The sequence below is a fragment of the Phocoena sinus genome, chromosome 8, assembly GCF_008692025.1.
Source record: "Phocoena sinus isolate mPhoSin1 chromosome 8, mPhoSin1.pri, whole genome shotgun sequence".
Lineage (NCBI taxonomy): Eukaryota > Metazoa > Chordata > Mammalia > Artiodactyla > Phocoenidae > Phocoena > Phocoena sinus.
In genome coordinates, this window is record NC_045770.1 from 13,524,014 (window position 1) to 13,540,693 (window position 16,680).

The 16,680-nt window shown below is 53.7% G+C and overlaps 1 protein-coding gene across 4 annotated transcripts; it reads right to left on the reverse strand.

Annotated features, from left to right (window-relative positions):
• Positions 1-195: 195 nt before the first annotated feature.
• On the reverse strand, positions 196-14,687 carry NLRX1 (NLR family member X1). Of its 4 annotated transcripts, none has more exons than XM_032639751.1 (10): positions 14,429-14,560; positions 12,612-12,739; positions 11,977-12,046; positions 11,420-11,508; positions 10,244-10,863; positions 8,665-9,480; positions 2,739-3,334; positions 2,410-2,496; positions 1,367-1,618; positions 196-1,055 (listed from the first exon to the last, which is right to left on the reverse strand). In XM_032639751.1, exons 2-10 carry the CDS (start codon positions 12,679-12,681, stop codon positions 734-736), a joined length of 2,922 nt encoding a protein of 973 aa, XP_032495642.1. In that variant the 5' UTR covers positions 12,682-12,739; positions 14,429-14,560; the 3' UTR covers positions 196-733. The 4 variants fall into 4 exon arrangements, with proteins under 4 accessions (XP_032495642.1, XP_032495641.1, XP_032495643.1 ...); XM_032639750.1 differs by having other exon boundaries at positions 14,333-14,549; XM_032639752.1 differs by lacking the exons at positions 11,420-11,508; positions 11,977-12,046 and having other exon boundaries at positions 14,333-14,549.
• Between the last annotated feature and the right edge of the window lie 1,993 nt (positions 14,688-16,680).

Below are 16,680 nucleotides of genomic sequence, written 5' to 3' on the forward strand. Positions count from 1 at the left end.
GAGAAGGGGGACAGGAGCCCTATGGCCCAACGTGGCCTACCTCCATGCTGACGTCTTGTTCTTGCACCACGCTCAGGGCCTCTGAAACTAGTGCCCAAGAAACATCTGCAACAGAAAGTGGCCAGTGGTTTAACCAGAATGACCCAGAACAGTACCCTTTCTTGAAAGCAACAGGCAAAAAAGACTCCACAGTAGTTGGAAGACACAGCTCTTTAATGGCAGCAAGTCAGCACCCACGCCCCTAGGGGCCACCGAGCTTGGGTACAATTGTGAAGGGGAAACAAGGGTGAGGACACAGCACCAGGGAGAGAGGAAAGTGGCCGCTGGCATCCTGGGGGTCCCAGGGTGTCCCCAGAAAGCATAAGGCAGGACGCGGAGGCCCACCAACACATCTGGATGGCAAGACCCCTGGCAAGGCCGACAAAAGAAGTGTGCCCCCTGGTGGCACAATCCGAGAGGAGATTGGTGGTGGTGCTACAGGACAATGTGGGGCCACCAAAACGCCACATCTTTCAGTCCTTCTAGCCGAAGGGAGGGGAAGCGTGTTCCATGATCCTGAAAACCCCAGACTTGGAAGCACTGGTTGGACACGCCCCAGGAGAGCAACTGGCACAGCTGTGCCCATTCCTTTGCCTCCAGCCCTGAAGGGATCTTTCTGGAAGCGGTAGTGCAAGCTAGGAGGCCACAGACAGAAGCGGCTTGGGGCCAGGGGACACACACTGCTGCTACTGTCTCAGCTTCCAGGGCCTCCCAGCTGCTCCAGGAGGGCCCTGACCTCGCCCTCCACTCGAAGCAGCTGGGCTTTGCGCCAAGGATTAAGGGTGGCTCCTCGGTTATCTTCCAGATCCCGCAGCAGAAGCTCCAGGTGGCGCCGGACCCGACCCCGATCCCAGCTGTTGAGGTTCCGCTGGACTTCACCCAGGATCACTGACCAGTACTCGGACACTGCTGTCCCCTCTGTCAGCGACACCACGACCCGGGCACCGCCCTCAGTGGTGCTCCCCAAGTCCCGCAGGGCCTGGCGGCACTCTGAGCTCAGCTCGTTGAAGTAGAGGCTGGCAGGAGAGAGGACAGTAGATGCTGTTCAGCTCTGAGAAGAAGGGGCAGAGGGCGGGTGGCCAGAGAGTAAGGGCCTCATAACTGTTCCCCTGGCTGTGAAATGCAACGGGGTAAGTGTTTGCAATAAGCCAGAGATGGAGGGTGGTGGCCACTGGGAGGCAGGGATGACGCTAGAATTCGGTGGGACCAGGGTCAATAGAAATGGGGCCACTAGGACCCTAGGAGAAATGGTGGTGGAGAATCAGGGCAGGGGAAGGGCCAATCACCAAGGGTGGGTGGGGAGATGGGAGTGGAGGGCAAGACTCACTGCAGCAGCTCCAGGGAAGGGTGCTCCCGGGCAGCCTTGGCCAAGGCCAGGGCCGCTGTGTCGCCAGCGCCGTTGTAGGCCACATTCAGCTCCAGTAGCTGCTGGTTACGGTCTAGCTGGGCAGCCAGCAGCTCCAGGCCCTCATCCCCAAGGCCCGTGTGCAGCAGAGACAGGTGTTTCAGCGAGGTGTTTCCCGCCAGCCCCTCCACCAGCAGGGCCACGCCCGCCACCGTCAGCGGGTTGTTGGACAGCCTAGGGCCACAAGCACCCCAAGGTTATGAGGGCCCCTAGCAGATGCCCTGTGCTAAGCACCGGGACTTGGGCCAAAACAGTGCACCACTTGGGGCAGAGACCAGCCTGGACGCAGAGAAATGCAGGCCCAGGTAAAGAGGATGGAGAAACAGGGGTGAGGCTCACTGTAGAGGAGGGAGGGTGGGGTGGAAGCCGGCTTCTCCCTCCCCTCCTCCCGCCTTCCATTCTCCTTTGAGACTCCCCTCTTCCCTCTCCCTTTCCTCGTTACCATGTTCCTTCTTGCTCCTTTTTTCCCCCCCTTCCAGCCCCTGCTTCATCCTCCCTTCCTGGTTCCCCATCCCCCTCTCCCTCCCTCCTCATTCACTTCTCCTTCCTCCAACCCAAAATCAGGAACCCAGCGTCTGGGTCGCTAGTAAATCAGTCAACACTTTGGGAGCATCTACTGAGCGCCCAGCGTCAGGGTCATCCTTGTGAGGAGGCAGGGAAAATCCTGGGAGGGAATCAGTGGCGTCGTTACCAGGTAACCAACCTGGGTGTTATTCCACCCCCCACCCCAGGCTGCTTTTAGCCACGCAAGAGGCTTTCTTAGCACCCATTTATGGCTGGTGGCATCTTTCCCCCTGCTTGACTGCTTGTACTAGACGTCGTGGGGTGGGGAGCAGGTCAAGGTCTACACTCCCGCCTTCTTTACTACAGCATGGGTGCGCCTGTTCCAGGCATGTTGGGAGGTGGGGAGCTCACCCTTGACCTTAGCTGGCCAGCAGGATGGAGCCCCCTCCCAGGGCACTCACCGCAGGGTGGTAACTTGGCACTGGTCATGCAGCAGCAAGTCTCGGAGGTCCCTGCAGGCCTCAGGGCCCAGGCTGTTGAGTTGCAAGCTGCAGCAGAAGGTGGGCAGAGAGGAGGTGAGAAACCAAGGAAGGAGTTCGGCGTGGAGCCTGCCCACCCACCGGGCCCCTCCCTCACCATCCTGCCTCTTGTAGTCCACAGCTGTGTCCCCTCCTGTAGCTCTTGTCACCTCCACCCGTACCAGATCTCACCCCACCCCCTGGTCCTTCCTCACTCCCTTTGCTTTCCCAAGCACCTTCTCTTCCACCCGTGCACGAGGACAGGGCCTCACCCCAGCTTCCGGGCACGCAGGAAGACAGGCCTGAGCGTGCGCAGCCCGGCAGGGTCCAGTTGGCAGGAGGCGAAGTTCACCTCGTCCAGGGCATGCCTTCCACTGCCCAGTACGGCTGCCACCACCATGCACTTGAGGGGTGTCATGCGCACGCCCGCCAGGCTGAGCTGGCGCAGGGAGCTGAGCACCTCGGCGGAGAAGCGCTGATTCTGGAACTCATAGTGGAAGAAGAGGTGGTCAAGGAGCTCCGAGGGGGGCAGCACCTGCCGGCCCAGCTTGCCCAGCTTCTTCTTGATGGCCTGGGCATTCTCCAGGGCATCCAGGGTCTTGATGGGGCAGCCGAGCTGAGCCAGCACTACCCGGTTATGGGCAGAGAGAAGCCCGCCCATGAACATGGGGAAAAGCTCGAAGACCTCATCCTCCGTGGGCTCGTCCGAGCGGCACCGGGGGCCCTCCACACCCAGGATACTGGCACCCATCTGGTCCAGGACGTCGTCATTGTAGTAGTCCTCCTCTCGGAACATCTCCAGCACCATGGCCTGGGCCACTGCCTCGCGGCTCTTACCTACCACACGCCCGAACACACGTGGAACCACCTGGAAGGGAAGCAGGGTGGGGGCGCTGCAGCCTACTGCGTGCTGTTCAGCCTTCTGGCCTAAGCTTAAGGTGCAGTCCTCCTGACTGCTCCAGCCTGGTGATCTCCCTTAAACTTGAGCACGACTCGTCCGATCATACTAATCCCCCTGCTGCAGCACCTTCCGTGGCTCCCCACTGCCCATGTGGAATATAAAACTTTGCGGAATTTGGCCCCAATGTGACCTTTCCGGCGTCACCTCTCAACACTCTTCTCACGTACTCCAGACGCTGGGAAATTCCTTCTTTTTCCCAAACCCCCCGTACATTTTCAAGCCCAAGCGTGGTGGGAAGGAGTTAGCATATGTTATGCATTCAGCTTGGTACCGGGCTCGGTGGTTTAAGTAAATCACCATCTTCAACATCACCGTCGTCATCACAGCAGCGATGACGGATGCCGCTCCTACTGCTTCAGACCCTGCACGATTTGGCCTCATGAAATAAAATTCGTATTTTAAGGAAAGACAAGAAAAATTTAAACATGAAATTTTTCTCTGCCCCTTTGGGCCTCCTCCCTCCCCTCCAGTGTGCATTGTACATCTGCACTATGCATTTAACCAGACCTCCCCAAGGGCAGAAATACCCGCTCAATCATAAAGATCACTTTTTCTCCTTCTGGCGCCGGCCATGTAACTCCTTAGAAGATAACATTCCTTTCTCAATCCTGTAAGGGGTCACAGTGAGCCACCACTCGCCTTGTATATGCAGACATCTTCGGTGAACTTTATGTACAATGCCAATATATCATTTTCCTTAAAGATAGAGATTGGTGCAAAACAGACTGCTCAGAGACCTGAGGAGATACTGGGCCTCACCTTGTGGAAGATCTTAGCTTCAATACTTACTTATGATCCTATTAATACTACTAGCTATATTACTTGTATTTGCCTATTTTGTAAGATTGCTGTTTCTTGCATTACCAAATGTGTGACTGAGCCTCAGATAAAATTAACGATGAGGGGCTTCCCTGGTGCTGCAGTGGTTGAGAGTCTGCCTGCCGATGCAGGGGACACGGGTTCGTGCCCCGATCCGGGAAGGTCCCACATGCCGCGGAGCGGCTGGACCCGTGAGCCATGGCCGCTGAGCCTGCGCGTCCGGAGCCTGTGCTCCGCAACGGGAGAGGCCACAACAGTGAGAGGCCCGCGTACCACACACACAAAAAAATTAACGATGATTAGGTGACTTGAAACAATTGATCAAATATATAGTTCTATAAGATGAAGGACTATAATAGTGTAACTCTAGATAAGGGAAGAAACAACAAGAGGGAACCGTTCCTTGGATCACAACGGACTAGTAAGAGGTCCAGAGGATTTGGGCTACTGTTAATAGGGTCTAGTCCCCTAATAGCACATTGAGTGACCTATCGATGAAATCCTTGCCTGACCTGGGAATGAGCATTCCTAGTGCTGTGTAACAAATAGGTCACGAAATGCCTCCCAAACCTTGGTTGAAACTAAGACTGAAAGGGAAGGGATTGTAAAATAAAGAATGTTGCCCACCACCCAATTCTACAAAGTCAAGTCATTAGCCACTGCAGTCACTGGCTACAATAACCTTGAAAGGAATTCAGGGCGAAGATGAGGATAAGGTACTTTGTGCTTTGGGAAAACTGACAGAACTGGTCCTTAGATACTTCAGGAGAAATTTTTACGAGCCCGGATTCTTGCATCTTTCCATACTTAGAAAAGCACTAAAACCATTAACTGAGATGTCTGTGCCTCGTGACTAGGTGCGATGTGTGTTTGATCACACATACCCCCGTTGCCAAAATCACATATATTGAATACGTTGGCCTCCCTCTTTATGTCTTTGGAATAGTTCTCAAAACTCTCTGAGAGACTGTCTCCTGGGTTATAATCCTCAGATTGGCTTGAATTAAAATTTCCATTTCTTTCTTAGATGTGTTAGGGAACCGTTGACTAAAACCACTGTCCTTGGCCAGGCACGATGATGACCACTTGCATGAGTTGTCTCGCAACAGGAGTTGCCAATAAGGAACAGGGTGCTGCTGTCAAAAACTGGAGAATTCAGGAGGGGCCAAAAAGAGGGAGGAGATGCCAGCCCCATAATATTGTCCTACCAACCTCCCAGAATCCTTGGTGCTGGAATCCATCTTTGCTGAGACACGTGTGCCACCAGGAAGGACCTTGAGTCAGACTAAATAGGGGCCAAGCAAGATGAATGGCCAGAGACAACCCAGAAAGTAACCCCATTACCATAAAACCTGAGACTACAAGCCACGTGGCAGAGCAGTTCTCCTGGGTTCCCTTACACCACTGCTGTCTGCCTGGGTGGCCCTTCCCAATAAAGTCTTTTGCTTTGTCAGTACATGTGTCTCCTCAGACAATTGATTTCCGAGTGCTACACAAGCACTTGCTCTCAGGGACATCCCTGGTGGTGCAGTGGTTAAGAATCCACCTGCCAATGCAGGGGACACGGGTTCGAGCCCTGGTCCGGGAAGATCCCACATGCCGCGGAGCAACTAAGCCCGTGCACCACAACTACTGAGCCCGTGCTGTAGAGCCCGCGAGCCACAACTACTGAAGCCCGCGCGCCTAGAGCCCGTGCTCCGCAACAAGAGAAACCACCGCAATGAGAAGCCCGTGCTCCGCAACAAAGAGTAGCCCCCGCTCACTGCAACTACAGAAAGCCCGCGCACAGCAACAAAGACCCAATGCAGCCTAAATAAATAAATAAATTTATTTAAAAAACAGCTCGCTCTCAGGCCCTGGAAGGGGTCCCGTTCTGGCAACAGATGAACTATTGATCAATTTTTCATTGACAGGCCCCTGTCAGCCACGGCGCCTTCATGACAGCCTCTCACCCTCGCTCACTCTGCTCCTGTCCTCTCGGCTTCTCTCTCTCTCTCTCTTTTTTGTTTTTTGTTTTTTGACGGTGCCAAGATTGTTCCTCCTTCAAAGCTGTGCCCTCTTCCTGGAGTGTTCCCCCCCACACACCCAGTTCTGGCTAATCCTCCAGGGATCAGATTAAAAGCCCTTTCTGCAGAGAGGCTTTACTTATCCCCCCAAACCAGGTCCCCCCTCCCCCCTTACACACTTCCATAGCACCTGGAACTTTGTTTTCCAGGCACTTCCCAGAATTTTTAATCACATGGTTATGTTGACATGTTTATGTTGAGACTGTATGATTAGAAAAGGCAGAAACCTGGGGTTCTGTTGCTTTTTCCTCCGAATCTAACACACTGCCTGGCACTCAAATATTTGTTGAAGAACTGAATGTTTGGGAGGTTGGCGACATCAGCTGCCATCCTTGCAATGGTTCTGAAAGGAAAGGAGAGGTCCATTCCTCTGGCAAGAGCCACCAGGTTGTTTTGTGGCACCTCCTCTCATGTGTTTTCTTCACTTTTTACAGGCGAGGTTCCCACCATGGAGGTTATAGTGCCCCTCCCCCAACAAGCATCTGGAGACAAGACACAAAAACTGTCACTCTGGGAAAATGAATCAATAGGCTCATAAAGAAACAGATGGGACCCATCCTCTGCTAGGCAACCCTCCCTCCGAGAGGGCTTAGGGGTGTGGTGTCCCCTTAAGTAACTGAGTGGCTTTCTGAATCCTGTCAGGAGACCACAGCCTCTCACTGCAATCCAGATGAGGCAAGCACATCCTCAAAGAGGTGGGTGGCCTCAGCAATGGCCATTACCTGCCTGCCTGAGGCAATGGTGTAAGAAGGGATGGGCTGCCTGAGACTGCTTTTGTGTTTAACAAACAATTAAATAGCGCTTACTATGTGCCAGGTCCTGCAGATGAAGACATTTAATCCTCATATTGGGCCAATGATATAGATTCTATTATTATCTATTATTATTCATTTAACAGATAAGGACCTTGGGGCACAGAGAGGTTAAGTAACTTGTACAAGGTCACACAGCTAGTAAGTGGCAGAGCCTGGATCTGAACCAGGTAGCTGCGTTACAGAATCCCTGTTTTTACCCTGAGGCTTTGCAGCCTATAAAAAGGAAAACTTGTTAAAATGTTGTCAGCTCACCAGGGCTCTGCTTCCCCAAGACCGATTACTGAAACATTTCTAAAGAGGACCAGGGTTACCTAGCAAGGCGCCATAGCTTCCTAGAAATATCCATAGTACATCAATAAAGTTTGGCGGAAAGAGCACAGGATTCAGAACCATAAAACCTGCACTCAGATCCCAGTTATTCTCCTTACTATCTGAGTGACCTTGGTCACGTTACTTAGCCTCTGTGAGCTCCAGTTTCCTCATCTATAAAAGGGATCATAGGGCTTCCCTGGTGGCGCAGTGGTTAAGAATCCGCCTGCCAACGCAGGAGACATGGGTTCGAGCCCTGGTCCGGGAAGATCCCACATGTCGCGGAGCAACTAAGCCCGTGCGCCACAACTACTGAGCCTGCGCTCTAGAGCCCAAGAGCCACAACTGTTGAGCCCACGTGCCACAACAACTGAAGCCCATGTACCTAGAGCCCGTGCTCCACAACAAGAAAAGCCAGCGCAACAAGCAGTCCAAGCACCACAACAAAGAGTAACCCCCCCTCGCCGCAACTAGAGAAAAGCCCACGCGCAGCAGCAAAGACCCAATGCAGCCAAAAATAAATAATTAATTAATTTTTTTAAAAAAAGGGATCATAATTATATTTCATTTACAAGGCACCCGGCAGACATCAGCCGAGAGTGGCTACTTCTTCCCATCAAAAACTTAGTACATCCGCCCTGCTCACAGCACAGTCCTCAGGCCTGTAATTTGGTTTCTGGAGCAGACCTGCACCCAGGATGGACTGTCCTAAGCCAATTACCAATGCCATTTATCCTCCTGGTATAAATGAATAAAATGGCGTCTGCTTTATAAACCTGCCTCTGGTGATTAAGTTAGGATGAGACATCACTCCCAGAGTCTAATCACCTCTGAGGAACAGATACAATTGGGTTTCTGGACCTGCAAAACACAGGACAGACCTTGGACAGTAGTGACCCCGGCCGCCCAGCAACAAAGACTAGGAGGAGAGAGGCAAAAAACAAAAAAAAAACAAACAAACAAACAAACAAAAACCTATCATTAGAGTTATGGGATTGTTATGAAAGTCCCCGCACCCTTAGATTCCCCTCCAAGCCTTCCCCAGCCTGCGGCTTCTCTCTCCCCCTTCCTTATGACCCATTCCCACTAAAAGCCAGATTGCCCAAATCTGAAACAGAGCCAAGAAGAGGATTCACGGTCATGCAGGAAGAAGCAGTTTCCTTCTGGGCAGGAGCAAGAGTGAACGAGGAGGATGGGGGCCGGCAGCCTGGGATCCTAGGGCTGTTACCTTGAGCAGGTTGAATAGCAGGGGCAGGGCCCGCAGGGGCAGCAGCTTGGCCATGATGCCCAGGACCAGGCTGACATCCTCCCCGACACGGCCCACGAGCTCGGCCACTTCCTTGCCCACTCGCTGCAGAGTCGTCTTCCGCAAACCCAGCACGATGTAGAGGGCAGCCAGGTATTCCTGCATGGCGGGCACAGTGAACACGAAGGTACCCAGGTGCCCTGGCTCAACGCACGGGGCCAGAAAAAACCTCAGGGCATCCCGGCGGAACACATGCAGCAGCTGAAACTCCTCTTCCGTCTGGATGCCAGCTTCCAGGCAGCCACGGACATCCTCTTCAGAGAAGTACGTCTTGCGGGAGGACACCCCCTCGTAGGCCAACTTGCCCATGGTTCGGGCTGCATAGGCCATCAGGGACAACTTGGAGGGGTCAGTGCTGTCCAGCATCTCCCCACTGAAGTTTAGATGCAGGAAGCTGGTGTAGATGCTCGTGAGGGTCTGGCCAGCTGGTGTGGGAGCGTGCAGGAAGTGCAGGGTGGCACAGACAAGCCAGCAATAGGAGGGCAGGAAGCAGGCAGTGGCGATCTGGTGGTGCCCCTCCAGGTTCCGGGAGAGCATCTGCACCAGGTGGTCACGCTGAGCCGGCGTGGCTGAGAAACCCCCAGCTCCGTGCCCGCAGTCTGGCTGTTTGAAGCGGAGCTGGAAGTAGAGCTTCTGTAGGTTGGTATCGGAGAAGCCACAGATCTCACCATAGCGGCCCACATACTTGCTGGGGATGCGGCCAATGGCAGAGGGCCGGGTGGTCACCAGAATGCTGGCCTGGGAAGAGCATGGTTGAGAGTTAAGAAAGACGCTTGTGGGCTTCCCTGGTGGCGCAGTGGTTAAGAACCCGCCTGCCAATGCAGGGAACACAGGTTCGAGCCCTGGTCCGGGAAGATCCCACATGCTGCGGAAGAAGTAAGCCCGTGAGTCACAACTACTGAGCCTGCGCTCTAGAGCCCGCGATCCACAACTACTGAGCCCACGTGCCGCAACTACTGAAGCCCGTGCGCCTAGAGCCCATTCTCTGCAACAAGAGAAGCCACTGCAATGAGAAGCCCGCGCACCGCAACGAAGAGTAGCCCCCACTCACCGCAACTTGAGAAACCCGTGCACAGCAACGAAGACCCAACACAGCCAAAAATAAATAAGATAAACAAATTTATAAAAAAAAAAAAAAAAAAGACCCTTGTGTCCTGATTGCCTCACTTGCCAGGCAGTCCCTGAAGACTGAGTGTTCAAGGATGAAGATAATGACGACCACGGTAGTTATAACTCACACTTACTGAGCGCCCATGATCCAGGGCGCTGTGCTAAGCACTTCATAGGCAGTATCTCATTTGTTCAGTACAACTCAAGGAGAGAAGGAAACAGAAGCCTGGAGAAGTCACTGACTTGCTCAGTCCCACGGCTTGGAAGTGGAGGGGCAGGATTTGAACTAACCCAGAGCCTACGTTCCTACCCATTAAGCATGCGGACTCAGGACACGAAAATCCTGAGGGGGCAAATTGGGAACAGTGGAGGCGGAGCAGGGTGCACTCACCTCGGGCAACATGTATTTGCGTAGCAGGTTGACGATGATGGCAGCTGGCGCCTCTGACTCCTCCGGGTCACTGCAAAGCCCTGTGCCTGCCAACCGGAAATCAAGGTTGAGGTGCTCCAAGCCGTGGAGCACAAAGAGCAGGCAGGAACCAGCAGCGGCCATCAGAGGCAGAATCTCCTTCAGGGGTGTGTAGCGCTGGGCCACAAGTTGGCACAAGGAGGCCGGCGCAGGGCCCAGGGATGACAGGTCCTCGCAGGAGAAGGGGATCAGCAGCTCGAAGGCTGGCAGCCGCCCGTAACACCAGTCCAGGACCAGCTTGCGCACCAGCGTGCTCTTGCCTGTGCCCACTGTCCCATAGAGCACCACCGTCTGCACGCGGCGCCCACAGGCATCTGGGTCAAAGAGCTGAGACAGGGCCAGTGGGGGGAACCCAGCAGAGGGTGGCTGATGCTCCAGGGCCAGCTCAGCCAGTGGGCGAAGCAGCTCATCAGGGGTGCTCTCGCGGATCACAGGGTCTACGTGGACCGTGTCTAGTGCAAAGGTTGGGCCGAACTGGCGCTCTTCCCTGGGCAGCCGGCTGAACCACTCGGCCAGATTCTGGCGGTGCCGCTGGATAGCTTCTGGACGGGAAGGCAAAGGGAATAAATATGTCAGGGAGAGGGGCTGAGAAATGCAGGAGCTTAAGGAGGTGGTAGGGTCAGGCTGCGGAGTCAAGACACAACACCAGGAGATGCCAGGACCCACAGTGGTGCTGGACACACAGGACTCCCTCCGACTGTCCAGAAAGTTTGGACCTCTGTGGCAGAAAGTGGGAAGCCATGGAACGAGTGAGGGTGAGTCTGGGCTGACTGGCTGTAGGATTATCCACGTGTATCTTCACCTGACCGCTAGAGGCAGTGTGTTGAAGGGATGTTGAGGGATGTTATATCCCTCCCAGTGCTTTGTACATCGTAAGTGTGCACTGCATGACTGTTGCAGGAAGGGATACATGGACAGATGGATAATGAAGCCAGGGAGAGTGGGTCCACTAATGGCTGATTGTAATGGATCCTCTATACCTCCTTCCTGCTTGTTTCTCTCTCCAGGCCCTTCTTCCCCACGCTCCCTGAACCCACCCCCACACTGGGAGCCCAGCAGCCCCTCTCCTCAGGCTGACTGAGGAGCCAGTCTCTTTACCAGCTGCAGCGATGCCCTGGAACAACTGTCCATGCCTCCCTGATGGGGGACCACTGCCCGCTGAGCTTCCGTGATGGCGTATAAAGGCCCTGTGAGCAAGGAAAAGGGATGAGCTGGGGCTTGGCTACTGGGCTCAGGCTCTGCACACGCTCAGAGTCCAGGCCTGCCTGGACTGATGAACTGCTGGCTTCCTGAGATCCAGGCCTGCCTCTGGACACCCAAGTCCAGAGCCTCATCTGACTCTCATACCCTTCCCAGGGCCTGAGGTCTTGCCCCTACCCCTCCAGTCCCCCACTGCTGACTGCCTGCCTGGAACTCAGACTGACCACTGCCAGACTCCACCCACTTCCCACCGGTCCTCCCTCTGGCTGACCACTGTGACTTGTACTGTGGATGATATAAGCTAACTTCCCCTTAGGCCTGGTAGCTGAGTCTGTACCCTCTTCAGCCCCGGAAAACCAACTCTCCCCAGGAGATCAAGCTCTCTCCAAGTCCTGACCCTTCGCAGGCTACTCTGCTGTGCCCAGATGTGTCCCAAGGTCACACTGAGGCCTCACCTAGGGGGCCCAAGGGGGCGCTCCCCTTTAAGGGGCCAGCTCCAGTGGATCAGGAAGGGGATACGTTCATCTACAGAGAGAAAGCAGAAGGAAGAAACAGCATCCAGAATTCACCCACATTAGCTCCACAATACACAGACCCCACATCTACATCAAAGCCCCATCATTTGCTCTCATAGCGTCATGTACTGCCCCTTTGTAGCAGTCATTATGAAATTTTATATTTCATCGTGTAATTATTTGATTAAAATTCATTCACACACTCACCCCCATTCCTCCATGAGAGCAGGGATCATATCTGTTTTGGTTCACAAGTACCTACTTAGAACTTAGCATGGGGTCTGGCACATAGCAGGCACTCAATAAATACTCATTGAATGCAAAATGAAATCAGACAAGTGTTCCTGGACTTCTGTAGCTACAGGGACACTCAAAGATCATCTAGTCTGACTCCCTTAGCTTAGGATGGGAAAAAGGAAGCTCAGGGAGGTACGGTGACTTGTCCAAGGTCAACAGCTAGTAAATCACAGAGCTGGGACTAGCATGCCTGGTGTCTGGATCCCTTCTCTCTTGGAGGTGCCATCTGGACTCTGGAAAGGGAGAAGTGGCAACAGAAACCCCTGCTTCCTGCTCACCTGCTGGCTGGAGTACTCTTCCCAGACCAGGGCCCCAAGAGGCCCTAGGCAAATGGCAGCCCCACCTCATGGCAGGAGAGAAGGTCAGGGCCTGGGGGACCGAGCACACCACCTTCTATCCTGTTCCGCTGCAGAAAGAATGGTGTGAATGGACCCCACACACCCCCACTTTCCCACCCCACCTCTCATGCAGGCCAAGGGAGGCCCTTCCTCCTCAGGAGAACATCAGCCTTTCCTTAAATGCCAGCATAGCCAAGGCCCTGGCCTGGCTTTCAGACCTTTCTCCTCTACATTCCCCACCTGAGTGATCCTACCACCCACTGGTTCTCCCCTGAGGCTTCACGATCACCTTTCTCCTGAATTCCAGCCTAGTGAACTGTTTTATTTAGGTGTCCTTTTTTTTGCTTGGCTGCCAGCACGCTCCTATGAGTCCTGTGTTCCTTTTCAGTGGCTTTTCTGAGCCAACGTTTTCCAGTAACAATCATCCATTCTCCTCTGAAGTTTTTCCCTAGCTATCAGGTCCTTTTAGCTGAGTTTTAATGGTTTGATCATTTTATCTTCTCTGTGACTTTTATGTAACCTGCCTTTGAGGCTGGCATAAATTATAGATAAGTGAATGAATGACTTCCTATTTGATATCTCCATATGGACATCCTGCCAATGCTTCAAGCCGCACGCTCGCAGAACTGAACTCAGCATCCCTCCTCCCCTTCCAGTTACTTTACTGCAAATCTTCCCAATCACATGATTTCTACTCGAAATCTGACCTCTTTGTCTTCAAATCCTTCCCCCCTTCTCCACTTGTCTTCAAATCCTTCCCGCCTCCTTCACACAGTGGAAGCAGCCCTGCCGGTTCCTCATCCCAGTCCTTTGCCAGCCTGTTCCTATTGCATAATCCCTACCACCCTGTGCTAATTTAGACCCTCCTCCTCCTTAGTGGCCTCTGCCTTCAGTCTCATTCCATTCCCATCCCTGATCCCAGACACCAGTCGCCTCCCTAAAATCCTAGGTTATGTAGCGTCCAAACACCTGGCCCACACCAGCTATTTTCCTGAGTTTCCCCCTGACCCGTACCTCACCCGCCAGGCTTACTGAATTCTTGCTCCCACTTTCCTAACTTTGTTCATACTCTTTCATCAGCTTGGAATGACCTTTCTCCCCTGTCAGAATCCTACCCAATCTTTTCAGAACCTGGTCAAAAGTCCTCTCTCCTGGGAAGTCTTTCCTGATCCCTCTGAGCTCCCTTAAATGAAGCATACAGCTATCTGGCACCTGGTCTCCATTGAGATGTGACTCCTTAAGGGCAGAGCAAGCTTAGGGAGAATTGGGTGCATTCGGCCCTATTGCCAGCAGGGCCAACCAATGGAGGCGCAGCCTGGGGCTCAGACCAGGAGTCCCGGGGTCGGGGGCGGGGAGTATAGAAGGGTTAAGAGACGGCCCTGGAAGGCTGGAAAAGCTTGGGGAAACTAGCTCAGTGGGATAAAATCAGTTGCAGGGCCTCTGACTCAAGATGGGACTGGCGGTGGGGATGGGGGCATGAGGCCAATTGTCGGAAGATCACCGCTGGTCTCCGGGGCAGTGAGAAAAGGAGAGGGCACAGCAGGAAAGGTACGGGGTCTGTGCTCGCACAGGTCCAGAGCTCCTCCTCTTAAACTGGGTCCTAGCTTTCCTAGTTCTAGTTGGTTTCAGAGCCCAAGAGTAAAGCCCGCCTGAATGCCCACCTCTCAGGGCACCGGCTGCGCCCCACGCGTCCCCAGCCTCCAGCTCCTAGTGGCACTAGCCCAGCACCGGCCCGCCCCTGCTACTTAGACCTTTACCGCCGCTGCCCAGGCCGGGGAGCCGGTCGCCGCCAGAGTCTCCCGCTTGCTCCCAGAGGCCCCGGCGCGCGCGGCGCTTCCTGCACGCCCCGCCCGCCTGCGCGGAGCCCTGCCAGCCCTGGCATCCGGCCCGGCAGCGGGCAAGCGCGAGCACGAGCCCAGGCGCTCCGGGCCGCCGGGTCCTGGGAGGAGGGAGATGGCGAGAGGGGCTAGTGTCCCGGAGAGCAGGCCCGGGGCGGGTACTTCTTCGCCATCTGTCTCTCCTCCCCGCACCCTCAGTGGTACAGCCCTCCATCCAGGCGGGCCCTGCCTCGGGGACTGCCCTCTACAGGTCACTGAGCGCCAATTCCATCCCATTACTCACCCAGGCAGGGCTTCTTGTTATGCCCGTTTTACAGATGCAGGAACTGCAGCTCAGAAGGGTGAAATGACCTGCGCAAAGGTTGACCCAACTAGGAAGGGAAAGAACAAGAATCCGGGGCTTGGGTCTTCCTACCTCACCCCTGGACCTTCCCGAGGCGACCCCCATCCCCCATCCCCCGGGCATTCTTCCCTCTGTGCCTCTTCACCGCTTCAGCCTGCCTCCTAACAGAGATCTGAGTCAAGGTCTTCTTGGGTCCTCCCTCTGTACCTGGCTCTCTTCAGACCCCACACCTCTGTGTGTGGCTTCTGGTCATTTGGGTCAGGCAGGCAGAAGAATGGGGCTGAGGGACAGCTCCCACCTCAACCTGCTCCTCTTGTCTGGCACCCAACCATAGCCTAGCCCTAGGGCTTCCTGGTCCTCAAAGACCCCAGCCTCATCCCTGTGCTTCCATACCGGGCACACCCAGGGCCCACGTAACCGATGGAGGAGCCTCCCACCACCCACAGCCAGGGCATGCCTCCACATGCAAACACAGGCTGTACTGAACGGAGGTGTGCAGTCGGGAACTGGTAGAGAGGAGCCTTGGGCAGGGCTGAGAAGAGGGCTTTATGATCTCTACCCTCCGTCCAGACTGAGGACTGTGGGGATATTTCACTTATACATGTAAACATCTGTTTTTTCACTGAACACGTGGTACTGGGCTAGTATGGAGCAACCAGAACAAGGTGAACAGGGACCAGACCATAGCAGCTCCCCTCCAGGGGGCCCAAATGATGGTACTTCAGAGGGAGATGGAAGCCTTAGGAAAGCCTGGGAGAGGAAGTTACGAACTGCCTCTGGCACAGGAGGTGACATTTGAACTAGATCTTAAAAAATAAGCTGGGGGACTTCCCTGGTGGTCCAGTGGTTGAGAATCCGCCTTCCAATGCAGGGGACGTGGGTTCGATCCCTGGTCAGGGAAGTAAGATCCCACATGCTGCCGGGCAACTAAGCCCACGTGCTGCAACTACAGAGTCCACGCACTCTGGACCCCCTGCTCCACTAGAGGGAAGCCCATGTGCAGCAACGAAGACCTGACGCAGCCAAAAACAAATAAATAAATGAACATTAAAAAAATAATAATCTGGTACTCAGTCATAAAAAAGAATGAAATAATGCCATTTGCAGCAACATGGATGGACCTAGAGATTATCATACTAAGTGAAGTAAGTCAGACAGAGAAAGACAAATATCATATGATATTACTTATGTGTGGAATCTAAAAAAATGATACCAATTAACTTATTTACAAAACAGAAATAGAATCATAGACATAGAAAACAAACTTATGGTTACCAAAAAGGATATGTTTGGAATTTGGCATTAACAGATATACACTACTACACATAAATTAGATAAACAACTAATAGCACAGGGAACTATATTCAATATCTTGTAATAACCTATAATGGAAAAGAATCTGAAAAAGAATTTATATGTGTATATATATACATACATGTATAACTGAATCACTCTGCTGTACACCTGAAACATCGTAAATCAACTATGCTTCAATTAAAAAATAAAAATAGGGCTTCCCTGGTGACGCAGTGGTTGAGATGCAGGGGACACGGGTTCGTGCCCTGGTCCGGGAGGATCCCCATGCCGCGGAGTTGCTGGGCCCGTGAGCCATGGCCGCTGAGCCTGCGCGTCCGGAGCCTGTGCTCCGCAAACGGGAGAGGCCACAACAGTGAGAGGCCCGCGTACCGCAAAAATAAATAAATAAAAATTTAAAAAAGCCAGAGAAGAGAAGGGCATTCCAGGCAGCACAGAAAAGAGCACATTTGATTTTAACAAAGATCTGAACGAGGAGTAGGATGGGGTGCGGGGAGAGGAGGTAGAGTAACGC